The sequence below is a fragment of the Mauremys reevesii genome, linkage group 10 (genome assembly GCF_016161935.1).
Source record: "Mauremys reevesii isolate NIE-2019 linkage group 10, ASM1616193v1, whole genome shotgun sequence".
NCBI classification, from domain to species: Eukaryota; Metazoa; Chordata; order Testudines; family Geoemydidae; genus Mauremys; species Mauremys reevesii.
The window spans coordinates 7,639,302-7,666,261 of NC_052632.1; the positions used below are offsets into that span (position 1 = coordinate 7,639,302).

General features: G+C 43.9%; 1 protein-coding gene across 5 annotated transcripts in view; it reads right to left on the reverse strand.

The window, feature by feature from the left end:
* The window catches only part of LRRK1 (leucine rich repeat kinase 1), a 105,829-nt gene that overhangs the window by 17,530 nt on the left and 61,339 nt on the right, over positions 1-26,960 (reverse strand). For all 5 annotated transcript variants that reach the window (XM_039492342.1, XM_039492341.1, XM_039492339.1 and 2 more), the window contains exons 14-27: positions 24,902-25,031; positions 23,862-23,974; positions 22,389-22,603; positions 18,900-19,064; positions 17,855-18,027; positions 14,977-15,097; positions 14,532-14,691; positions 13,484-13,760; positions 11,463-11,634; positions 9,550-9,713; positions 7,936-8,075; positions 5,868-6,117; positions 2,101-2,267; positions 53-250 (exon numbers count right to left, since the gene is read on the reverse strand). In XM_039492342.1, coding sequence (XP_039348276.1) covers positions 53-250; positions 2,101-2,267; positions 5,868-6,117; positions 7,936-8,075; positions 9,550-9,713; positions 11,463-11,634; positions 13,484-13,760; positions 14,532-14,691; positions 14,977-15,097; positions 17,855-18,027; positions 18,900-19,064; positions 22,389-22,603; positions 23,862-23,974; positions 24,902-25,031 — 2,445 coding nt within the window. The remainder of the gene's footprint in view (positions 1-52; positions 251-2,100; positions 2,268-5,867; positions 6,118-7,935; positions 8,076-9,549; positions 9,714-11,462; positions 11,635-13,483; positions 13,761-14,531; positions 14,692-14,976; positions 15,098-17,854; positions 18,028-18,899; positions 19,065-22,388; positions 22,604-23,861; positions 23,975-24,901; positions 25,032-26,960) is intronic.

The window sequence follows — 26,960 nt, forward strand, 5'->3', positions numbered from 1 at the left end:
TTGCTCACATGGGGATTTCATTATTTTCAGGGAGCAGGTTTGGGGCTGTTACCTTTGGACTTTCCAGATAACACTGTCGTGAGGCTGCCCAAGGGGGCCAACTCTAAGGCAAAGCAGAGCGGATGGATGCTAATCCCAATCAAGGAAACGATGCAGGGGTGTTGCAAGGAGTGGAGCATACTGGCTTCCTGACGGAACTCTGAGAAGTTCTTCATGGCGTCCATCGCTCGCAAGTGCTTCAGCATGGTATCTAGCAAAACACACAGGCCTCTTTTCACTTCAGCACATGGCATTGCAATAGGTGAACCAAGCAATGCGGGGTTAGCGGTTTTCCTTGAAAGCTAAAATTGTTTATAGGATTCTAAGAGCTGCGAAAACTATTGTAGGAAACAATGTCCTTGCTTATTCTGATTCTGGTGCTTTGGGCCATCCCCTCCTTAGCATGAGCTGCTAATAGGCATTATTGCTACTGTCAGTGGGAGTTACACGAGTGCATTAGGAAGCAACTGGGGGTGGGATTTTTTGACTTAGGAGTGTAAGACCCACTGAAAGTCGGTGGCACTTGTGTTCTTCCACAACGTAAGTGCTTTTGAAAACCCTTCCCTGTACTCTTTAGAGCAGGGAGTCAGCAAGACATAAGCAGCATGTTACTATGATATAAAACTTCAAAGGCAAGGCCCCCTCTGACAGCAACCTCCGCACAGGAGCCATGCACAAGAACAGTCCTCGTGCTAAGGGAAAGAGGATGCCATTCATGGCGAGCCTTGCTGCTAGCGCTTGCCTTGCCAAAGGGTGTGTGCCATTGGTGCAGTAGCTGTGCTCCTCCACAGCTCATGGAGGCACTGTAGAACCAGAAGTGAGCACAGTGAGCTGCTCTCTTCCAGTCTCCGAGGCCGTGGAATAGCCTCCGCAGGGCAATGACAATGAGGAAAGCCTCATGACTTGTGATCTAAAACTAAACTGGCCAAAGTACGGGTAGACTCACCATACTAGCCCCCATGGGATTGACCGAATGATCTAACTGACCTTTCCTGTGTTTAACTTCTAGGACTCGCTATCAGTCCCAGTGAAGGGAGCACCTCAGAGAAGACCCGGCTTTTAGAAGGTATGATGACTGAGTTAGTAGTAGTAGTAATATTTGTATTATGGTGGAGGTCCCAATTAAGCCGAGTGCTAGATGCTGTACAGACACATGAGAGACAGTCCCTGCCCCAAAAAGCTGACAGTCTAAGTAGAAAAGACACAGGAAGTATCATCATCACCATTTTACAGGTGGAGAACTGAGGTACAGCTTGATTAAGTGACTTGGCCAAGGTCACAGCTGGAAACTGAACCCAGATCTCCGGAATCCCAGTCAAGTGCCTTGCCCATGCAACCACCTCTCTACAGCCAGATGACTCAGGTTGTGAGAGTCATGAGGAGGATGGAAGCAGGGAGATTTTGTCTTCTCCCCCAAACTGAGGCTCTGCCTCGTCAGAGCTCCCAGCCCCCTGCTGACCAGCACGTGAGGTTTCACATCAAATCGGAGAATCCATCTCGAACCCCCAGTGCGGAAGTGCATTGTGTGCCAGTGACCACCAGCTGGCCTCAGTTCTCCATTTCTTATGCGTGTTTTCATAGGGTAGGCCTACCCTGCACAAAACCCCTGCAGCAGCATGTCTCAGAGCCCGTGTCAACTGACTCGGGCTTGCGCTTTGGGCTAGAAATCACAGTGTAGGCATTCAGGCTCAGGCTGGAGCCTGGGCTGCCAGACCCTCCCCTCGCCCCAGGTTTCAGAGACCAGGCTCTGGCCCAAGCAGGAACATCTACACTGCTATTACTGGCCTCCTAACGAAAGCCCCGGGACTCCAAGTCAACTGACCCGAACGCCGAGATTTGCTGCTATCGGCTTGTTGTTATTTTCTGCTGCAGAGATGTACCCAAAAAGGCTTTTTTTCAAATACATCAATCTTCCTTCCCTTACAAGTTTTGCTGTATATTGGGAAGCTGTATTTAAATAGCAGACTGAAGACGATTCAATCATAACTCGTAAACTCACTGCAGACAGAGCAGATTTTAAAACATACATCCCCCCCCCCCAATGCATTCTGTGCACTGTACCTGTAGCCGAATTAGGAGAACTCTTGCATTTCTTAATCTGATATCTCTTCACCGCCACTGGTTTTCCTTGGTATTTTGCCTGATATATAATGGTTCCACTTCCACCCTGGCCAAGAACATTGTTTTCATTTTCACTGTATTCTAGTTTACTATTTTCCAGAAATAGTCTGCCAAAAATGTTAAAAAAAAATGTTTAAAGGAACTGTCATTTGTACATTTAATCTGATTTTTTTCACGCTTTAAAAAAGATTTTCATCGCAATAAAAGATTTCCACTGAGAGGACGAGACTGTAAAAGTGACTTCATTGTCCTTAGATATTTTGCATGCCAGTACACATTGCCCACTTTCCTCACAGGAAGAGCGACGTGGGCAAACCGGCAAAATGGGCTGTCCGCTGAGTCGAACATATCTCATCGGAAACCAACAAGATCCTGAAAGGCATCAAGGTGCCAAGCTCCGTTTCTAGGCTGATGATGTAAATCCAGCTGATATGGACAATGTGTGGCCAGTTTAATAGGCTTTTACTTCCTTTGCCTTCCAGCAAGACTGGGCTGTGCTCTGAAATCTGATTATTCTAACCAGCCTGCTGTTACCAGGCTGCAATTCATCATTTTCCCACGCTTCCCGAGACAGCTTTTACAGCCACTCTGACATCAAACATTTCCACTTCCCTTGTTGTATTAGTCAAATAAAACTCTAACAAATGACATCCCTGATGATGGCCCACGTGCCCCAGTGTTGGCGAGTTTATCCAGAATGACCCATTAAAACTACCTGGAGAAAGGAACATCTGCTGTTAAAATGATTTATTTGATGGGCATACACGACTCAGCGCAAATGTTGGGAGCTCAGGGAGCAGCTGGTTAGAGCCCTCAGAGCTCTATACCACGCCCAATCATAGGCACCAACTCCGTGGGTGCTCCAGCCCTGGAGCACCCATGGGGAAAAATTGGAGGGTGCTCTGCACCCACTGGCAGCTCCCTGCCCCAGCTCACCTCTGCCTCTGCTTTGTCTTCGCCTCCTCCCCCGAGTGCGTCACTTCTCCCCCTAGCTCCCAGCGCTTCCTGTTGCAAAACAGCTGTTTGGCAGCAGCATGCGCTGGGAGGGAGGGGGGAGGAAGGGGAAGGCGGCGTGCTCAGGGAAGAGGCGGGGCCAGGGCGGGGATTTGGGAAAGGGATCCAATAGGGGCAGGGAGGGGGTGGAGTTGGGGCGGGGCCAGGGGGGCACGAGCACCCACGAGCGCCGGGAAAAGTTAGCGCCTATGTGGCCAATAGAAAGAACTGAGTCCTACAGGCAGCGTGAGCTGTAAAGGACACAGGACTGCTGTCTAAGTGCCCAGATGTCCTTATGAAGGACCTCCAGACATTTTATACTCTAATTAGTAAGAGTGGATTCTTTACCCTCTGGAGCCCACTGTGTGCCCATCTTATACACCTCACACCTATGGGGTCATTTATCATCAGAGCCATGCAAAGTGTTTGCACTGGGACCAGGTGACTGACGGCTGCTTACAGGCTTGATGAAAAGGCAAAATTCAGCCCAGTTTCATCAAAAGGGTCAGTGCAAACATTTCAAGGGCTGGTTAGAGGTTTCACATCAAATTCAGGTGAAACTTCATGGCTCTGGCTCAATTTGCTTTCAATAGGCGTGTTCACTTATACCCAAAACTGAGCTGCATGAACCAAAAGCAAATGTTACACAACAGGTGCAATGCAAAAGATAGAAAATTAGTTACATGGAACGCTGATCGATTTAATCTAAGCATGGGAATAAAAATATCTACTTTCCCCTTAAATCTGTTCCTAGATTGTGGCTCTTCCCCCCGCCCTCCTTATAAAGCATATAATAGCCTTGATGAAGACACCCAAGGTCATGTATGCCAGACTGGACACAAAATGGCCTCCTGACTTTCTTCATAGGCTGATTGTCCTCAACAATCTTTCAGGTTCTCCTTGTGCCTCATAGGTCAGAGCGTCTCAACCACAGTATTGTCAATGAAATGGGTTCTTGTGAGTGAGTCAGGTGCCAGCTCCTTTACTGGAGACATCCAGAAAAATAAACACTTCATTTCACAGCATATGGAAACCTAAATTCTTTCATTATTGAGAGAGCCTCAAAAATCAAAATCAAAATGAAATGGGTTCCTTCAGCCTGCCCACTGACTCTGTAGTAAGTTAGGGCAAGCCCTCCTTTTCTTGTATGTGCTTTGGTACACAATGCATCAAACACTGGTTAAAAATTAGTGTACAACTTGGAATGGCCTTTGAGTCCAAAAGAAAGGTCTGTCAAACAGGCAGACAGACATGCATTTATAGAAAATCATCCTCCATATGGAATGCTTATCTACTCCCTAACTTGGACCTGCAAAACCTTTTGATCCAACCCCACACTTTCCTGGTGACCTCCCTGACAAGCCTGGGAGAGAAACTTGCCTACCTGCTAATCCTTTGGGAGATTTTCTTTCCTGCCTTCAATGCCCCAACACAGGAAGTGAGTAGGAATGGGTTAGGGTTTGGTTCAGAGGGGATGAAGAGCATGAGGAAAAGGATAAAGATTTAGATTTGTGGTTCGGTAGAAACAGCAGAGGAATTGGGAAGAAGCAATAAATCAGAAACCACAGGACATATATGAAGGAGATAAAGGCCTTTACCAAATCGTTCAGATTCACTTAAGGGCATAAGGGAAAAAAATGTGCCAGTGTTCTTTTCTTTTCTGTTCTTTTCTTAAAGCATCAGTTCTCCCAGCCTCATTCATTATTAGGGTTGTAAAATGCATTAGTCACTGTGGAATAGGCTCCATTACTCAGAGGATTAAAGTTTTCCTGAAGTAATGGGAAAAGTAACCTAGAATAGCTTTTAGTGGACCAAGGTCTAGGATTTTGGTCTCTGTGTAAACTTCAGGAAATATCATCACTTCCTAGAGCAGATTTGATTTGATGCCCACTTTCTGCTGGGTCAAATATGCTTTCGACAGCAAAAGTGCTTTAATTTTCTCAAGGAAGGAAACTGTGCTATCCAAACCAATTACAGGATACAGGATTCAATCCTCCTAGAAAAGTAGTGAAATAGTTTAAAGTTTCTGTCTGTGGCAGCACAGCCTTCTATAGAGTACAAGGCTTCCTGCAGAGGAGGAAAAGTCTCTCTGATTCACAGCCAAAGCCCCTGAATCTGCTGCTGACGCTGCATGTACTATATCATCTCACAAGCCCAGCTCTGAACAAATCCAAATTTGAATCCAAGTCTGAACACTGTGGCTGATCCCCAAATCAAAACATCCCCAAATCATATGGACATTCAAATGCAGATCTGGATGGGCACTTTGCAGCACTCGATATTGTTAGTGCTCTATTAAAAATCTCCTGAAAGAGACATACTGCACCAACCCCTGTCCAGAATATGTTACCAGGGCCAGTAGAGAACAGGGTCACTTTTAAAAAAGTTTCAGAGTAGCAGCCGTGTTAGTCTGTATCCTGTCCTTTTTTAAAAAGTGACTTTCACATCATACCACAGGAATCTCAGGAGACTTTACAAGGAAAAGAGTCAGATACTGACAGTGCACTGTGACTGTGTAAGCCAATGTAACGACTATGTAGGTGGATATAGGTTAGGATACAATGACATGGCTGGGAGTCATGGGTAGATGAATTTGTCTTCACATCAAGGGTCACATCAATATGGACCTCCAGTGGTAGTGAACTAGAAGAAATGGAAACTGAATTATTCATAGAAATTTTGAAGTCCAATCAATGACTGTCAAGTAACATTACCTGGCAGGAAAATCTGTCATGAAGAGCTCTGGGACCAGCTCTTGTAGAGGAACTGGGATGTTAGGATGACTAGGACATGTGATACAATCCAGTTCTATAGCAGTCAGAACACAATCCTCCATGTTAAAGTATTGCTCATCTTCTGGTTTATCAGGCGGCTCATTCTCCTGTGTCCTAGAAGTTGCACAGATGTGGCATGGGACATACTGTTCCATTAGCAAAGTCCCATCACTCTCCGTGGCCGTCAGTGCTAAAAATAATGTTTAAAAAAGTGATATTGAACAGCAATGTCCAATACATTCAAATGTTTACCTCTTCTGCATGAAATCAGTGCTTGAGAAGTCCCATGTAAGTCTCATGTAATCCCTCACTTGACTCCCATGCTTTCAAAACTGGTGATAGTGGCTCCTCTAGTTTATCAACTGTGATAAAAGGTAGCTATTTGCCAAATACACAAAGGCAGCAAGGACAGGGTTGGATAGATACATATTCCGGATTGTTGAGATAACTCAAGAGGCCTGGCAGTTTTTCATTTAGGTATCAGGAATAAGTAACATGCAGGGTGTGCAAGTAATACATTTTCAGCACAACAGAAATTTAAAAGTTCATGGATAGGAAAAGCCTTCTTATGAAGCAATTCTCCATAGCTTTGGTTAGCTACACTTCAGAAAGATGGAGTCCATTGCAATGAATAGAAAGGCACAAGTATGTCTGTCCCTTTAAAACAGAGAGGGAGAGAAAACTGGCAGAGCTCCTTCCTCTTTCTGACACTGCTTTAGCCAGAATCAAGCAGATAAGGAATCAGAGACACAGCACCCGGGGGTCATGGGCCAAAGTGGTCTTTCGTTTGACAGAATCTATCGTAAATGTTACTTTAGAGCGGGGATTCTGAACCTGTGAGTTAGAGTGTTGTGACCAGTCACAATCTGAGGCAGTGATACTCAGACCTCAGTGGTTCAGGAGCCAAATTAGCAATCAACATTATCCAAAAGAGCCACAGGAGTGTGAAGTCATTGTTTCATTTGCTATATTATTATATATTCCTATTTAAACAGTAGAACAGGAGAAATTTTTAGTATATATAGTTCTGTGGCTACCAGTGTGAAAAGGAATGATAAGAATTCCTCCTTAGACAACTAGAGGCACAGGACAGGGACACTAGACATGTGCATTGTAAGTTTTAGAAATGGGTCAACAATTCTTGCTGGATGGACTATTGGTTTGTCTTTTTACCCAAATGACCCATTGGCTGGCATCCTTCACTTGTATCTATATTGCTAATCATCACTCCATGTCCGAATATGCTTCTTTGGGATTATGGCTCTGCTCAGTCTTCAATGATTAAAAAAAATACCAATCCAAACTCAAATGAAAGTCTTATTTTTTTCTTTTTCAGAGTGATCTCAGATAAAACAGAAAAGCAGAGCTGATATATGACAGCTCGCAGCACTATTTTCTGATGAAGATCTCAGATCAGTACATGCCAACACCTAGCTCTAAAGCAGCATGCGGTGACCTGGAATACAGCACATCGTTTTTTAATCAAAATCGATTTGTGGATTACAAACATCACTTGAGGAGACAGTGGGCCTGATTCTGATTTCCCTTATGGTGTAAATCAGGAGTAACTCCATTAAAGTCAACAGAGTTACACTACTATAAAACTAGCATAAGGGGCTCAGACACACTGATTTAACTTACCTAAGCAGTATGGACCTGACACTGCTGCCACTAAATTCAATGGAGGATCTGGTCACTGACTTCTGCAGGAGCAGGTTTGGACCCTGTTTGCACCATAACATCTAATTTGTGTTTGCTTTTAGGATTTTGAAGGATTGAGCGCTCCGGATACAATGCTCACAACCCGAGGTGTCAGTAAAGATTTGTATTATATTGCATTGAATCTGCTGTTGTAAAATCCTTGGAGCAGGGCCCTATTCTGAGGGGGTTTTAGCACTCTTCATCTATTGCATAACATTGTGTACACTGACAGCACCATCAAGGAATAACTTCCAAAAAAGAGTGGGTTGAGATATAACAATGTACAGAATGCTACAGTTCTTCTTACCTGGAAACCATTGATCTATCAAGGAGTTGACATGATCTGTGATGAAAGCCATTGCTGAAAAATCTCTCGCTTCTGACTGGCAAATGATTTTAATTCCACCACTTTTTTTCTTTTTCCAGTTCACATCAGAAGATTCCACACTAAGTAATGGAGAGCATGAAACACCCAAATAAGGCATTTGTAAAGCACGAATGTGAACAGTTTTTCTTTAGCAAAATCATTCATTGATAAGCAGAGCCACAAAACCATAAGTAATTAACAAGTACTTAAAAGGAAAGTGTCTTCAATTACATATACATATGATCCCCAAACTGAATCTATCATGCAAATGTCTTTGGAGAGAGCATTCTTGCACAGAAATAAGCAAAAGCTGGATGCTTACAAAGTGCACATGGTAAAGAAGGACTTAGTCTGAGTAGAGAGGATGGTAGAGATTATACTGGAAGCAATAAATAAAGTGTTGAAGGGTTAAGAGTCTTAAAACCCAACACTAAAACTCTAAGGACCATATTTTCAAAGAAGTTTCAAAAACATGCTTGCAAAATATGTGGATATATCCTTTTGTGTACAGTCCCGGATATTTGTGTACAGAGACGGGCTCTTGTGCAAACTGGGTAATTTTATGCAAAGAGCTGAACATCCTTCTGCCCCAACAAAGCCTGAGTCAATGGGCTTTGTGTGAGAATTTAATATGGATAGGTAGATGGCACACATCTGCCAAACCCAAGAGAGAGGAAGGATGGTCCAATGGTTTGGTACTAGCAGAGAACTTGGGAGACCTGGGTTTAAGTCCCTTTTCTGCCACAGACCTCCTGGGAGGAGAGTCACTCAGCCCAGGAATTAGGCACCTAAGTCCCTTTGAGGATCTGGGCGTTAGCCTTTCTGTGTCTCAGTTCCCCATCTGTAAAATGGGATCAGCACTTCCCTATTTGCAAGGGCTGCTGTGAGGAGAAATACACTGAGATCGTGAGGTGCTCAGATACTACAGTAATGAGGGCACCTAAGGTAAGGAGGAAGAGGCTGCAGGTCAAAACTCCATGGCTGCTAATCTATCCTAGTGGGTGGAACAGTGTCCACATGCCCAATACCCAGACTCCTGGCCACTGCATCTTTGTAAGAATAAATGCAGCTGTTTTGCTTCACCCAATGGAAGGCTTTGCACTGGTCCAGCCCCACCACATCTCACATGTCCCCATCTGCAAGCAAAGCCCCAGGGTTTAAGCAGCACAGAAAAGAAAAGCCCCCTGTGCGGGTGTGAATTGCAGCCATATAGCAGAGACTTTTAAGAGCACTGTGAAGAGATCTGTTCATCCAAACACTTGTTTGCATGTGAAAATGCAAGATTTTCCACAGGCAAACAGTTCTGCTCCAAACATGACTTTACATTTTTGGAGGTCTTTATATTTGTAGCTGCAACAATATCTGTAAGAAATAGTAAGTGATACATTCATAACTGGCAAACAAAGACTGATCCATCACTGTTGAGCTTTGCTTATATATAAAAAAGCCTCCTCTTCAGTTGAAATTAGTGAATGTGTAATATTTGGGTCAGGTCTGTTAGTGTCCATTTAGCATGCAGCTTTATGAAGTAGGCTACAGGCGAGCACAGATTACCTGAGGTAGCCTCCATCAAAGGTGACAAACAGACCTTCCTGCCAGTAGACTGTATGAGTTCTCTTGACTCGGAATGTGCTGCAGCGGTTTCTTTGAGTGCCTGTAAAGCTGTAGATGGTCACATTTTTGTTCCTGCTTTTGGTGTTCTTCTTGTTCTCAAAGAGCTGAAATGAGAAGCGTGACACAAGAATTCAACACCGAGACGTCTCACATGGGGATTCCCCTTAATCAAGCAAACAGGGCTGACCCTTCTTTCTCTGGCCATCTTGGATATTTTCCATTATTTTTGTAATTAAAATGCCTGTGACTTGTAAAACAGCTTGTGAGGAGATTAAAACAAATACAGTCACGACTATGTCAGCAGCTAAACAAGAATTCCAGATCACGTATAGCGGAATGGCCTCACGCCAGTGAACATGGTTCATGCTACTGCCCTCGTGTGCAATAATTAAACTGGATTTTGTATTTGCAAATACAAATAAGAATAAACCCGTTTACTGGGTGAGCAAACAATTATCTGCCTCCAGTGCACTGAGCTAGTAAATCACCTGTGTCAATATTTGGGAAGCTCTTTCAATAGGTGGAAAATGACTTTTCTCTAGGCTGTTTAAAAATAGTATGTTGAGAATTCAATATGATCATCACTCATAGGCCTACCCATCTGGTGCTTGAACCGATGCCCAGTTAAGTCAATGGGATCCTTCCATTGACATCAGTGGGTACTGGATATGGGCACTAGTGAGATGCTTAAGATTTACTTCCTGCCCAATGGGATATAATCAGAAATGCTGCCATGAGTGATTTTTACACTATTAAAAAATATATAACCTGTAAAAAAATGGACATTCCTAACATTTTGAGAAGCCTTGGAATTGGAGCATCTCCAGATATGACTAATACTTTTTCTTTAGGCGTCCTATAGTATTGACAAGCTGATACAAGTTAAGTGGGCAGTTTTAAGAAGTGGCAGGGTAGAGTTAATGGGTAATTATAATGGTTTCCACTGGAGCTTCCAGGTTATCACTGGAGAGATGCTGCCACATTAACTTGTGCCACCACCAGCAACAACATTAATAGCTTTAACCAACCATGCAAACGCTATTTTTATGACCAGGCTCATCACTTTTTCTCTTAAGGCCCTGTCCTGTAACTCTGCTCACACAAGTAATTAGATTGAAGACAATGGTCCCAATTCTCCTCTTAGTTAAACCTGCATAAATCTGGAGTTACAATACTGGCTTAAGTGGAGTTCCTCTAGATTTGTACTGACATCGAATGAGAGCAGATTCTGGCCCAAATGAATTCCATTTACATTAGCAAGGGTTGCAGGACAGGACTATAAGGTTATGTCTACACTGCAATCATAGCTCGCGCACACATCCCAGAGGCTAGCCGTAATCTAGCTAGCTCAGGTCCCGAAGCAGTGAAGCTGCGCAGTGCAAACATCAGTGCAGGTAGACTTGCGAGTAATTACCCAGGATTCTGTGCTGAAGTGCATTCTGCCATACCTTCACTGCTCCGGTGGGACCTGAGTTAGCCAGATTAAAGCTAGCACCTAGCAATTGCAATACAGACAGACCCTAAGTGATCACAAGCAAACAGAAGACTTTGGAGGCAGTGAAATTGCAAAATAAGCCACCTCGTATGGGGGAGAGAGGAATAAACTTTGGGCTATATTGACTCTAAACAATGCTTAATTGTATAAAAATGGAATCAAATTTCAGTAGGACATTTCCTGCTCACCTTACTCACATGAACAGTACTGTTGAAGTCAATGAGATTTCTCACATGAGTAAAGCAAGCAGAATGTGGTCAAAGAGCATTTGTGAATGAACTCCAAGTGGTATTTATGTTTTTATTAAATGGCATCTTTTATTGTTTTCACTTTCTATTTTGTGAATATAGTAACCTACCTGGAGATCCATCTCTGCAAGACTAATTAACATCCGAGCTATGAACCTTTGCCAAAAGCCAACTGGGACAAAACTCATCTTGAACACTCTTTGGACTGTGTTTGTGGAATGGTGGCATAAGCCATGGATATCTAATGCTGGTTTGGCTGGGAGGAGATGAGGTAGGAGGTAGCTGAAACAAATCAAATGTGACAATTCAGAAAGCCATGCATCACCAGACAACAGACTATCTTAAGGACATATTTTTGTATATTGTACATATAATATATGATAACATTTTATATGACAAAATTAATCATCCTACAAAACACCCTTGGCATTTAAAACAGTAACCTCCATTTCTTCAATTTGTAAACTGAAAACAGATAGGTAAGGCTTTCAGCCTTAATTTAAAAACCAAGACAAGGCTGAGCTACATACATCTTAGGCAGATTGAATTCCAGAGATGCAGAGCATATCAAACTAAAAGCTCTTGCTCCATAAAACTAGTGGACACACCTTGTGACAGCCAATAAATTTGCCTTAGCATATCTAAAAACATGTCTAGGAATGTAAGAAATATGAAGGCCAATGATGTCTGTTGGACCAAAACCATAGAATGGTTTATAATACAGATGGAGATTCAACACAGTGTTTGAGCAGCAGCCAATGTAAATTTCGAAAATATGTGAAACGTATCCCCATCCACCCTTCTCAGAATGTAAACTGGCAGCTGCTTTCTCTGCCAATTGCAGGGTGTGGAAAGCCCTATCAGGCAATCTGGACAATAATTGCAAGAGCCCAATCACAAATAACTGCTCCAGTCTGCTAGGCACAAAAATTAATGCAACCTGCTGTAGCAATGTTCCATCAATGGTGGGAAGGCATATTGTAACCAAGAAGCTTAGATGGCTCCAAATAGATCAGTTAAAGTATAAAATAACAACTCCTTTCCTTACTACTGAGCCAGGGACAACATAATTGCCTTTGAGAAAAATGGCAGATAGGGACAAGGAGCCAGGAAGGCATTTAGGATTAAACAGAAACATTATTGCTTTATCTGTGTTAAGCTTGAGAAAATTTGCTGGCAACCGGGACTGGGTAACTGACAGTCATAATGACAGTGCTGAGAATGCAGCATTTGTGGCAGCATTAAGAATTCCTGAGGGATTTAGGATGATGAAGCAGTGCTTTACTGGCAGAGCTAGGAAATGACATGCAAATGTTATACCGGAAAGGCAACAGGGTTACGACTTAACTATTAATTCAACAGACAATCAACAAACAGAAAGGAAAATAGTGGGGAGGAGAAGGGAACTAATTATAGTGAGAGGAGTTGGGTGAAGCAGTATCTCTTTTTGGACCAACTTCTGCTGGTGGATGGTGCAAACTTTCAGGTCTACACAGAGCTTTTCTTCAGGTCTGTGTAGCTCGAAAGCTTGTTCCTTCCATAAACAGAAGTTGGTTCAATAGAAAGATATTATGTCACCTGCCTTGTCTCTCTCACATCCTGGGATCCACGAAGCTACAACAATTCTGCAAACAACTATGGAAGCTTCTGCCAGTGACATGCTTGGCTAATATTCACTACCTAAATAACCATTTGTTCTCCCTCTGGCTTAGCCATCACCAGTGATCATTACTAAGGCTACATTTATGTCACAGAATCCGTGACTTCCAGAGACCTCTGTGACATTTTCTGCTTCGGGCTCTGGGGCCAGGGGACTGGAGCTGGCAGCCAGCGGGGCCCTGGCAGCATTCCAGCCACAGGCGACAGCCTTCTCAGGGTCCCCCTGCAGGGTTCCAGCAACAGACGACAGCCTCCTCATGGGGGCCTCCTCAGGGTTCCAGTGACGGGTGTGGGGGGAAACCCCGCAGCTCCCAGCCACCACGGTAGTGGGGGGAAACCATGGGGCTGCAGCAACAAAAGGCACAGACAGGTCACAGCTTCCGTGAATTTTTGTTCATTGCTCGTGACCTGTGTGTGACTTTTACAAAAAATAACCATGACAAAATCTCAGCCTTCGTTATTACCAACATACCTGTTATTGGCTACTGGTAGTGCAATTTCAAACTTGGCCAGGAACTGGAAATACTGTTCTTCTGTTTGTTCAGTAAACCCTGTCCCAACTAACAACATCCTGAAATCCTCTGCTTTGATTAATCCGTTCTTAGCAACAGACTTTGAGCTTTTAATATTAAATATTCTCTGAAGACATTCTGATAACCAGACTGGATCAAGGAAATAGAGGTTTCTCAGTCCATGGCTGGTGTCTGGGAAATGCAGCAATGTTCCTGTTTCTATAAGGAAACTGATGGCTGTAAACAAAACAAACAAACAAACAAAAAACAGAAGAGCAAGATACCAGTGTTATGAAACCGTACTACAGACAGCAGATTAGAAGAAAGTCTTGATCACTTCATCCAGCCAATGAACAGACCAGAAACATGCCAGGGTGTAGTCAACAACCAGCATACAGCATTTACATGCAGAGGCTACAGCTAACTAGATCTCATTTCTTACAACACAGCTGCAAATACATCTTTATTGTCGGCAAGATACAAGCTTTCAGGCTACACCAAACTCTTCTTCAGGTCTCTGCCCCACCCCAACTCAGACCCTGATCCTGCTGTTCGCACGGATGCAGAGTTCCCACTGGTGGGAGTACCGCTTGGGTGAGGATTGCAGGACTGGTCCCTCATACTTGAAATTCAAGACAGTTTTAATAAAATATGTTAATATTCATTTCTGCAGGACTGGTTGAGACCGTTTCACAGCAAGTGGGCAGACAAAGGGATGGTACTTTAAACCAGCAGCACACACAATACTATTCTGGACTGGCAGCAGAATGATTGGCACTTGGAGAGTAATGACAGTAGATGGAATGTGACTAGATTTTAGGGCCCTGGAGACCTCCTGGAGACCGATTCCACTACCCACGATTGTTACCAATCACCTGAATAGAGATCTGCACAGACTCAGAACCTTTTACAGTAACAATCTGATCAGCAGCTACTTTCAGTCTCATAATATTTGTAAATCCCAGTGAACGTTAACTTCAAAGCAATGATTGGGCTCCCGAGACATACCGGCTTGTAAGTCCTCATAGTCTTTGATATCATTTCCAGGGGTTTGCTCTACAATTTGCTCTATTTGTTTGTCTGTTAGATACTGCACATCATCATTTTGACTCCTTTTCTGTTGTTCTGCTAGGACAGCTTCTTGGAGACTAAGATAACTTCTTGGTATCTGTAAATCACATCAGAAAATAGCACAACCAATTCCAAACAACAATCATGCTACCCAGCATTTGGGTTCAAAGACATGTTTGAGAAGCAAGCTTATGAATTTGGTTTTCCAAAATCAAATAACTTGCGGTATTCGTCTTTGCTTGTTTTGTTGTTGGTCTGTGGCTGCTGATATGCTGTATATATTTCCTATAGCTATAACCAAAACCCAAACATAAAAACATAAAACAAAACAAAAAATAACCCAGGGTTATACGTCTCTCATTAGAAAAAAAAAACCACTCACCAATCTCGCTGCAAGCATCTGCGAGCAAATAGAGCTGCCGACGTCCTTCATGTTGCAAGTGACTTGAAATATCAGCTGGCGGAGCCCATCAAGGCCTTCTAGGGTCTTACATGATAGCTCACTGCAAACGAAAACCAGGGGGAAGGACTGTGAGCTGCTAATACAGGTTATGATTCTTCCTTTAGGGTCTGTCTACACTGCAATTAAACATCTGCAACTGGCCCATGTCAGCTGACTCGGGCTCAGGTGATGGGATTGTAAAATTTATGTCTAGAAGTTTGGGCTCAGGCTGGAGTGCGAGCTCTGGGACCCTGAGAGACAGGGGTCCCAGAGCCAGGGCTTCAGCCCAAACCTGAACTTCTACACAGCAATTTTACAGCCCCACAGCCCAAGTGCAAGTCAGCTGACACAGGCCAGCTGCAGGTGTTTAATTGCAGTATAGACAGACCCTTAATGTCACTATTTCTTTAGCTGTTATTTGGAGCTTCTAATTTCCAGTGCCAGAATAAATGGGGTGGGATGGGGGCAGGGTGTTCTCAATGAGGGTCCTTGGCTTTGGGAAAAAATACCAAGAAATGTGAGAAAAACACACATTGGTCCAGATACTGGCCCTCCCAGTGCCATGTGCTGTGCATTGTTCAGGAACACACAGAGCTCCCTCCCTCGGGGGAATGCCACGGTGGCACAAAGCCAATATATCTAGCTCGCCACCATCCACTCTCCTCCCCCTGCATAGGCAATGCTCTGGGATGAGCCGGGAGCATGAGATGTCAGCAGTCCATAGGCAACCATTCTTGTCCAACTGGTTCGGCCAGCCTCAGGTTCAGGGAGGTGGAATGGTGGCTTACAGATGCCTTTCCCCTACCCTAGGTCCTGCACAAAATGCAGCTGGCTGGACCTCCTTTATGCTGAGTCCCTACAAGCTGGCCTTCTCCATTCTCTTACAGCTAGGAAATGCCTGTCTCCATGTCATGCTATTCCTGACCTCCTTGTTTGCTGCACAGGAACACTCCTCTTCTGCTTCTCCCCATAAAGACTCTTTATTACCGATTCCACACGTGGTGGGGAGGGTGGGAAGGGGAAGAAATTTGTTTTAAAGGAGTATCCTGTATTTTAAACCCTGGCCATTGAGTGGTGGGGGGCAGGAGGATGGGGGGGAAGTACGCGCTCACACAGCCGGGAGCTGAATGAATGGCGGATGAGAGTGCTTTTGTCTCCCCTGCACAAAGGCATTCTGCAACTACTCTGGCTGTCCCCGAGTACTGCTCGGGGGAGCTGTGTTCCTGCCAGCTCCAGGTGAATGATGGTGAATGAATGAAATTGGTTGGGGTTGGGGTTGGGGTAGTGGGAAGGAAGTGGTCATAGTGTCTCCAGCTGAGAGGAAATGAATGAGGAAAGTTGGACAGGAGTCTGGAGGCTGACAGGAGCTGAGAGCAGACTGTGATGGGGAGAGTTTGAGCAAGAATATTAATTAGAGTTCAGGGTCAGGGTGAAGGGAGTTCCCCTTAGAGAGAGAGGTCCGGGTGGGCTGCTTTACGGTGGCAAGAGAGTGGCTGTAATGAGAGTGAGTAAGAAATGAGGGTACCATGGTAAAGTGCAGCACCATTACATTCAGTGATATGCTGCTAGTGCAGCCAGCACTGTACGCAGGGTAGGCCCAGGTAAAAGCTGGACTCACAAGTGTGTGTCCTGGACCTAGTTTTAGTGCAGGTAGGAAATACAATGCCTATTGCACGCTGATAAAAGGAGCCGCTTTGACTGTGAGTGTGAACACTCTGCCTGGGTGGGAGCTAGGCCATACACCAAGCACCAGGTGGTTTTCCTGCTGTTAGGGCGGATACAGGAGGCTGGGAAGCTCAATGCCGTGTCTGTTTACCAGATGCAGAATGTCACAGCAGAGCTCTTCATGCTGACAGCGTGAGCGGCTGGTGCAGCAGCATACCCCTTTTCCCAGCTATGGGAATTTAACATCAGCTACTGGGTCTAGTCAACTGTTCCCACCAGAGATATCAGGAATTTCCAGCTGTTAGGAGTCAATGACAAGTTGCTACTGTCTCAGCACAGTGCTCAGCAATTGCACATGGTTTGGATGCTGGGAAATGTAAGTCATCTATTCAATTTCCCAGCCCGAGGATTCTGTGTTCCCCAAGTGCACTCTCACACCAGGCAGACATGAGAGAGCTGGGTTGAACTCCATGACCTGATTATATAATGAGCAGTCGAGGACTCTTTGGCCTTTCTAAAATAAAAAATGATGTAGACTGTAAGCCCTTTGTGGCAGGGACCAGCTTTTTGTTCTGGGTTCGTACAGCACCTAGCACAATGGAATCCTAGTCCAGGACCAGGAATCCTAGTTGCTACGAGAATGCAACTAACATGTAATAATAGTGTTGTAAAGTTACAAAGGCATTTATCTTGCAAATATTACAAATCCCATCAATCTATTGCTAATTGGCAGTAATAATGCTTAGATCTTATAGAACAGTTGCCATCTTTATCTTTAAAGTGTTTACAACATTAATCACTCAATGGATACAACTCCCTTGTGAGTTAGTTAATAAACTTTATCCTTATTTTACTTAGAGGGAAAATGAGGTGCAATGAAGGCAGTGTAAGTGATTTGCCCAATGTCACAGCTGTGATTAGAACTCAGGAGTTTCTGCCTCTTAGACCCATGTTGAGACCACTATAGCATGCCATACTTCTCTCTCTAACTATACCAGAAAAAATCCAAAATACAGATGAAGTACAAAGCTAATGAGTTTTTAGATCTATTGTTAGCAAGGAAACAAAAAATTTACAAAAGCTACTTACATTTAGGGGCCAAAAGTATAACCCATTGGTTGAGACACAGCGATATAAGGGATATTGTACTTACTGTAAATGCTTGTATGTGATATCTGGAAAGCCAGTAGCTCTTGATCCAGAAGGAGAGCGACAAAGAGCCAGGACATATGCTCTAAGAGTTGCTATCCTCTCAATGCGAAATTTAGTTTCGATAAGGTCCAGGTGTGTTCCTACCACTAACACGACAGAATTCGGAGCTTTGGCCTGAAAGGAAAAACATGGACCCTGATTTACACCCAGACTATGTAATGTATGGAACTGACAGGTGATCAGAACCAAACTGTGTTGCTAGCCCCTTTCTCTCAGGGTACGTCCACATTACACTTATGGGTATCTGGTGTCAAGCAGAAATACCAGAGCTGCCTTTACTCTAGCTAGCTCAGGTATCAGACCAGTGAAGCTGCAACAGTACATTCTTCAGCACAGGCTTTACAAGCCCCCTGGAATTCTGGGTAATTATGTTCGTGCTGCAACAGGTTCACTGCTCTGGTACCTGAACTAGCTCGATTAAAGCTAACTTGGAAATGTCTACACAAGCTACAGTCACACCCCATGGTTCCAGTGTAACCAGACTCTCTGTTATGGTATTAACTCGATCTCCAGATCCAAACACCACTGAACACTGAATGGCAACCCTGTAACTCGGACCTGTCTTTATGCATTGGGATGGAATTCAGCCATAGAGAGCACTGGAGACCTAAATATCTGAACTAAAAAAGATTAAAACAGAACATCTCTGGGCCAGAAGACTAGAATAAGTGCAACTAACCAGCACAAGATAGAAACTGCTTAGAAATCCCCTCAACCCACACTGACTAGGCACTAAGGAGTATCTGCAGCTTTGGCTTAGTCTGAATTTAAAAATCAGCTTTTGTTTCACTCTCTGATGTGCATAGATGATGAATTTAAACCATTAAATGTAATGACCTATCTATGGTACAATTTATATCCCAAGAACAACATAAAATTCACAGATAGCTGAGCTTATAAGAGAGGTTCTAAATGAATGTAAAACATCCCCACTGATGGACAGAAATACTACTAAAAAAATCCCACCACCCAAAGTGACTTCTTACCTCGATGTTCAGCAACCAGAACTGAAGGTTTGCAACTGCCTCTTCCCCTAGTGCCAAGTTCCACACAACTACATACAATGCTTTGTCCGTGAAGAAACACTGATTGACGGTAGACATGCTTGCTGGGCCCCCAATATCCCAGACATTGAATTCCACTGAATCAATCTACTTAGACAAAGAGAAGTGGTCAAATAAAACAGCTATAGTAAGTCATGGGGCGATAACAGCTGAAGTCTAAACCGAGGCCTGGGCGTCTGCATAATGTAGGCGATTAGAACAGTATTGATGTTGCAAGTGTGCCTCAAGGAAATCAAAATCCACAAGCAATTATTGAACGTGGCTGCCATTTCCATGCAGGAAATCAGAACTAATCACTTGCTGCTAAGACTATAGTGGCACCATTGATACTGGTAAATCTCCAGCTAATGCTCCAGCACAAGCAAAAGACTGATTCTGAGCCATGTAATTCACTGGCTCAGGAATAAGAACCGTTTCCATACTGGATTGTGGCATATTTAATAGACTTGCTAAAGCTAGTTAGCCAAAAGTGCATTATAGAGAGTTGAGGTAGAGGGAAGCTCCCTGCAGAAACAATTTTCATTCCACAGAAGGTATGTCTACACCTTGAGCTGGACGGGTAAACCCTGGTCAAGCTACTAAGCCAAAAACAGAGCAGCTGCAGCAGCACAAGCAGTAGCAGGGCCTAGCTGCCTTGAGTACAATCCTGTGCAAGACGCTAGGCACATACTTGGGCGACAAGCCCCTCCTACCACTGCTGCTACATTTGTATTTTTAGCCCGCTAGCTTGATCAGAGCTAGCACAGGTATGTCTCCTTGAGCTGGTGTGAATACACCTCCAGCTCAAAATGTAGACGTATCCTTAGTCCTGATTCCCATCAAAGCTGCATAAGGGCAGGATCTGTCTAGATACTTTGGCGTTCAAAGCTTCTCATGCCACTGATTAACACCTGCTGGATGTCACTAGAAACCCTGATGCCAGGTGCAGTGTAATGCCAGAGGCTGGCCAAAAGAGCACTCTCAAATCCAGACTCCCTTGAATTTGATAGGAAGTTTTAAAGTACTAGATATGACTCTGCCCCTTACAGCTTGGGTTCTGTCTATAGTGCTTATAACCCCCCATCAGTGTAGTTTCTCAGTATCTTTTGTATATTTATCCGTACATGCCATGGGCGATGGATTCTTCCTAAAAGTGGGGGGCCCTGAGGCCCCGCCCCCTCTGTGGCCCACATCTGCCGCTCCTCTTCCCCCAAAACCCCGTCCAAGGCAGAAGCCAGAGCCGGGCCAGGGAGCCTGGGCCCCTCCACCTGCCCGGGGTGTGGGAGTCCAAGAACAGCCCTGTGTTCCTGCCCCCCTGTGATGCATCTGAAGGAGAAGGCCCATTTCTACTGTCCTGTGGTGGAATTCAGTGTTAGTAAGGCCAGAGTCTTATGGCTACACAGAGCCTGATACTGACCTCATATTAGTGTAAATCATGAATGATTCCACTCAAAATAATAGAGTTACACATTGTAAGTGAGGTAAGAACCAGACCATTTGGCCACTGTTTATAGGATTCTAGTCCTTTGCAGATCAGTCAATAACTTTGTCAGAATATTAAATTCCACTTTAAAGGCCTAAGACCTCAAACTGGATTTTCCTGATCAGTGAAGTGTTGTCTGCAGGCTGCATTCTGCAGAAATGCAGGAGATAGCTTAGTTAATTGAACGGTGCTCCACGGATGCTAATCCCTAAAAAATTTGTATCTCCAGGGCTCTTTGTTCAACATACAAACATCGCCATGTTCTTTCACTGGGCTGTGACTCACTGCTCCCAACTGAGAAAGAATGGAAAAGAAACACCCTAGCCTTAAAGAAAAGTTCCATGGAACCAAATAGAAAATGTTTACATTTCTATAGCTGATTTGAACCTTATAGAATTCATCCCTGCTTTACAATTCTATAAGTTAGTTCAACTAGCCCATAAAAGATCATTCTCCATTAAATTCCATAGGATTGTACAGTAAATTCTGTTATGCTTCTTTAGGATCTCACTGGTCTCATCCCAATTAAACTCTATAGGGTTTTATCATAAGGACTGGCAGAAATGTCTTTCCCTTTTCCACCAATCTAAAAAATGTTTTGCAGCATCTGTTTTCCATTGGAAATTTTTTTTTAAACTGTCCCCGCTTTTCTCCACAGGAGCTTGCCTCACAGAGCCTGATTTAATCTTTCGTATGGTAAGCACCTATTTAAAAAATGGCATAAGGTTTGCCAAAAATGGGGAGGGATCAGTGTCTTGAAACAAACAGTTTAGGGAATAAAGCTCTTGGCCAGCTGAAGATTTGAACACAGTTGTTCTGCTGCAGTCCTGAAAGTGGTGCTACAGCCACTGGTTATAAGCCGATATTTGGTTTCACCTTGCTCTCTCTGCTCAAGAGCGTACATTCTTGTCAATGCATTACCTAGGAAAGCAGTATCTTATGTCTATGACCACTCATTTCTCTTCCAAATCCTTATTTTCCACTTGGAAACTGGCAAATAGGGCCATTGATTTCAATCAGTTCCTTGAATCAGATTTTCAAAGGTAACTAGCTCCCTAAGATGCAGACAGGCACCTAATGGGCTTTTCAAAAATGCCTACCTGAGTTAAGATCCCAATGCCCACTGAAGTCAAAGGCAGTTAGATGACTCTCCTTAGATTCACTTGATTTCAAGGGGAGTTAGAAGCCCACATACCTTTGTGGATCTGGGCCTTAGTGCCCAGAACTGGGCATGTTTAGTAGAAAGGGAAGATGTGAGAAGTGACTAGTGATAAACACAGGCAGTGCTTAATTTGTGCCAGGGCCTGCCTGTTCATAGCCCTGGCACCTCTGGGCTTGCTGCATCAGTTATGAACGTAAAAAAATTGCTTGTGCCCTGCCATGTCTTTCATTAGAAATTAAGCACTGAACAAAGGATGTTTTAAAGAGGGCAGAGACCACTAAGTAAAGAGTGAACCAGAAGCAAGAGCTTTAGGCTGTACTAAGAGAAACATTTTAACTACAGTGTAGGAATGTAGACAACTGCACAATGAAGCAAGCTGCCAAAGGGAATGGTGAGTCACAGGAGTAAATTAACACCATCTACAAGGTCTGGTTTAGGGATAATGAAATATGTGGAGATATTCCTATCTCATAGAGCTGGAAGGGACATTGAAAGATCATTGAGTCAAGTCCAGTCCCCTGTCTTCACTAGCAGGACCAAGTACTGTCCCTGACAATTGTGGTGTTGTGTTTTGTTTTTGTTTTTCCCCAGGGTCCTAGATAGCCCCCTTAAGGATTGAACTCACAACCCTGGGTTTAGCAGGCCAATGCTCAAACCACTGAGCTACCTCTCCCACTTCCAGAAGTCAGTCTAGCAGTGGTTTAAGGGGCAGACTACATGACCCACTGGCGATCCTTCCTGCTCCAAACCATTCTACACTAGCAAAGTATCTCTGACCGTTATTCACCTTGGCTTTGAGTCCAGCTGGTTTCTGAAGCTCCCATTTTGTTGTCCGTATGGTGGCATCACTGTGCATCATTTGTGGCACTTTCCCTGTCTGCAAGATCTCGATAAGTGTTGACTTTCCCTGCCGCGGAGGACCGACAATAATCATCTTCATCAGCTTGCATTTCTCTGCTTTGCGCAGCTGTGCCCGCAAGTATGCTAATATTGTTTTAGGGCCTATTGGAAAAAAGGGTGGACATATCCTGTGGTTAGCAATCTGAAAATATGCCGCAGGGCCAGTTAAAATCTAGTGCAGCAGGCATACCGGTAGCAGAAGTATTTTCACTGCAGTTTCGCTGTTGATCGAAAGGGCTCAGAGAATAAACAAAAGGAATGAAATTCCTAATGGACAGACCTGATCCCACCAAATGGTCAACACAGCAAGAGGCTACAATGAGTCAGTGTAAAGAGAAAAAAAATACTTTCGTTTTCACTCTTCAAAAGCTCAAAGGAAACATAAAACACGAATACAGCATTGGCATATACTCAGTACGATCTTGTACTTTCATGTTTCTACTTAAAATTAGCTTTAGACCACAGCACTTTATTTAAGAAAAAATCATTTTTTTAAATAAAAGACTATGCTGTTATAATTGGTCCAAAACATGACAGCTTACACATTAATGTTACTCTGCAGTGTTTTGGGACATTACTGCAAAATACTTGAGAAGGGCTGTCAAAATATTATAAACTATTTACAATCCTATAAAATCCACCACAAAAGTTCTCTGGCATAATATATTGCCAACAAAAGGTTGCATTTACAGGTCATTCTTCTGACATAAAAATCTTTCATAAATGGAACCAATAGTCAGCGTTTTGCATTGAGGTTTGAACAGTGGCGCAACCAGAATGTTCCCAAGGTGGGGGCCTGGAACTAGAAGAGGTGGAGGAGGCTGCATTAGGAGATGGTTCACAGGGTTCTGGTAAATGGGGAGCCAGATCCAGGGTGTCTTGGGAGCCAAAGCCCCAGGAACAGATGCAGCCCCCATTTCAGGCCATGCTGGTGGCTGACAGATTCAATTGCTGCTTCTTCCCCATCTCCAAGGACTGGCCCTGGGTGAGGGAGATCAACTGGGTTCTCTCAGTCTCTCCCCCTGTCACCGAAAGAATTGGAACCAGCCCAGATCTCTTCCTGCCTCCCCTTCCCTCTCCTCAGACAGCCTGGGACCTCTCCCCATGTCCCCTCCCCTTCCACTGGAGAGACCGGAAGACACTGTGTGGTAGCATCCATGGCCAAGGGAAGGCCTGGACCCCGCCCCTGTTGTGTCCTGGGGTTGACTTTGCACTGCGTGGGAAGTTCCCTATGCAATTCCTTTTAACCTTCCCTGTGCAGATACAGTTCTTTCCTGTTGAGGACGATTTTAAAAAAGTGATTCTGAAGATCTGTTCAAAGAGATGAATTTATTAAAATATGTGTAGAATACAGACTTACCCTCTTTTATGATCTCTGCAGGAATATTGCTGATATTTAGTTCCTCAATATCCAGCTGCCAAAGATTAGCCAGCTGTCCAAGCTCTGGAGGGAGCTCTCGGATACCAGGATTACTGTTGGAAAATAAATAAATCTACCAACAACTGGGCTTTGTAAGTACGTAGCTACTGTTATGGGCTCCCATATTACACAATTCTGTCTCCACAAAGATCTGCCCCTCTCTCCCATTAACATTTTCATAAGAATACTCAGCACTTCCATAGCGCTTTCCATCTTCAAAGTGCTTGTAAAATGTAATTAACCCAGTGCGGCAGGTACATATTATCATCTCCAGTTTATAGATGAGAAAGCTTGGGCAGAACGGCTAAGGCTCAAGGCTACAGAAGGAGACAGTGGAGAGTCAGGATTAGCATTCAGGCCAGCAGCATCCATTTCTCTGCTCAGCCCATTAGAACCACTGTCCTTCCTAGAGTTAAAGGTTAAAATCTCCAGCCTAATTATACAAATCTATGGGCCCAATCCTATGAGGTGCTGAGTGCCTTCAATTCCCTCTGACTTTACATGTGTTCATCCCCTCAACTCTAAGGCTACGTCTACATTTGGAGATTGGGCTTGAGCAGGGTCTGGGTCTGGGTGGAGTTGTACGTGGGGGTGGCTAACCCATGCTGCTGCTTGCTGCTGCCCAAGTTACCACATCTACACTAGTATTTTTAGCCTGCTAGCTCAATGAGAGCTAGCATGAGTCTATCTAACGCGGGGATAGCTCAGTGGTTTGAGCATTGGCCTGCTAAACCCAGGGCTAGGAGTTCAATCTTTGAGGGGGCCATTATAGGGATCTGAGGCAAAAATCTGTCTGGGGATTGGTCCTGCTTTGAGCAAGGGGCTGGACTAGATGACCTCCTGAGGTCCCTTCCAACCCTGATAATCTATGATGGAGCTGGGAATCACATCCCAGCTTGTAGTGTAGATGTAGCCTAAGAGAGAAGGTTGATCATCAAAGCAGCAGAGTAATAATGTGGCTTTTCATGGCATGTACTTACTTCCCTAAATAAAGCTCTGTTAGACCTTTCAGAAGGCAAATGGATTGCGGGACAGTGTCTAGCTGATTGTCATTTAGATAAAGGACTTCCAGAGAGTCACTCAGGAATGCCGGAAACTCCAAGAAGGGACCTGAAACAACACTAGATAAAATTAATGCTGAGATGAAAGCAAACACAATATGCCACAAGGCTCTAGACCAATAACCCTTGGTCTTAACATTTCAATGAGGTCATTAGGTAACTGAATTAGTTACCATGAAGCAACACATGCAAAGCAAGTGACCACCAACAGAAACAATGGTAATAAAGCATCCAGGCCCAGATTATGGCTTTTACAATCACAGCATTGCTGGATTTTGCCCTTGTGTGGAGGTGCAAATCCCCAGCAGTGAACAGAGATGTTCTACCTGTGGAGCACTTAGGCAGACAGAATGTCTCCACAGCCACTGATGGGAATGTGTCTAGAAGAACATTTAATTTTTCTTTTTTGGTGGAGCAGCATGTGTTCCCTTGTGGTTGGACAGCGTCTCCTCTGAGATGCTTCACAGTCCGAGCAATGACATCCATGTCCAATCCAGCCCCATAGTTTGCATACAAGGAGCACAAGCACTGGGAAATTTGTTCCCTGTTCTCTCACAAGAGCAGCCAAAATTTGGCCACAATTCTGTCTGATAACTACATGTGAATAACTCAACAAGAGTTCAGGGTGAGCAGAGAATCAGGTCAATTTAGCAATTAACCCTGCACAGAGGGGGGAGCTAGCGAGCCGCAGGATCTGCCAGTGACTACAGTGGGCAGATGAGACAATGTATGCCCTCACCACAGGCAACAATAAAAGTAAGATTTACACAAGGGCCCCAGATGGAGGCATAGAAGATGCTGCATTGTTCTGGAATGATGCTGCACAAAGAGCTATTTCAGACTGGCAACCAGTGAATGACAGAGTGATACGAGCAAGATTTCAGACACGCTGTATGAAAATGACCATCATTCAATGCTCCGCCCCAACAAGAGAATACAATGATGATAAGGATTCTTTTTATAACATTCGGCAGAAACCTCATCAGCAAGTCCCACACAATGATATTTTCATTGTTATGGGTGATATAAATGCTGTTGGGGGTGGGAGAGACGATCATGACATGACAGACATAATGGGCACAGGTGAAACTGGCTCACTTAACAGTGAACACTTTCTTCAATTCAAGTATCAGAGGGGTAGCCATGTTAGTCTGGATCTGTAAAAGCAGCAAAAAGTCCTGTGGCACCTTATAGACTAACAGACGTATTGGAGCATGAGCTTTCGTGGATGAATACTCACTTCGTCGTATTCACCCACAAAAGCTCATGCTCCAATACGTCTGTTAGTCTATAAGGTGCCACAGGACTCTTTGCTGCTTTTACTTTCTTGAATTGTGTCAACTGACCCATCTTATTGTTAGAGGGATACTCCATCATACACCACCATAAAACAATGTGGTTCTCACCTGATGGCAAAAATCATATGAATAAAGTTCTGATCGTCACCTTAAGACATCCAAGTATACAGAAGGGCATTTGTAGGTAGTGATCATCAACTGTGCATTGCCACAGTGAAAATGAACTTGAGGAAAGTACCAGTAAAGTGAATCACAAGAAAAATTAACATCTTTAAATTTGAGGATGAACATTCCTCAAACATTTCACTCATTTTTTGACTCATTATGAATTTAATCTTTTTAGTGTTTATTGCTCCTCTTCTGTATGGATGAATGGAACTAATCTAGCTATAGACAGACAGATTCAGTCCATCATGGAGATACAGGAGTAACTACCAAAAATAGCAGTAATGCTCCCAATTCATTTCCTAACCCTAGATAGAAAAGAGTGTGTTATGTTAGAACCAGGCTCGAGGTGTTTATGAATTGTAATTATTTATTCATGAATTATGTATGACTTTTCTGGCTTGGGTCTGGATTTTCTGTTAAAATAATTCCCATCCTAAAAATATTTTTGGGTGGGTAAACTACATAAATGCAACCACATGCATATGCAAGAAGTTTATTCTGAGTTTTATCAA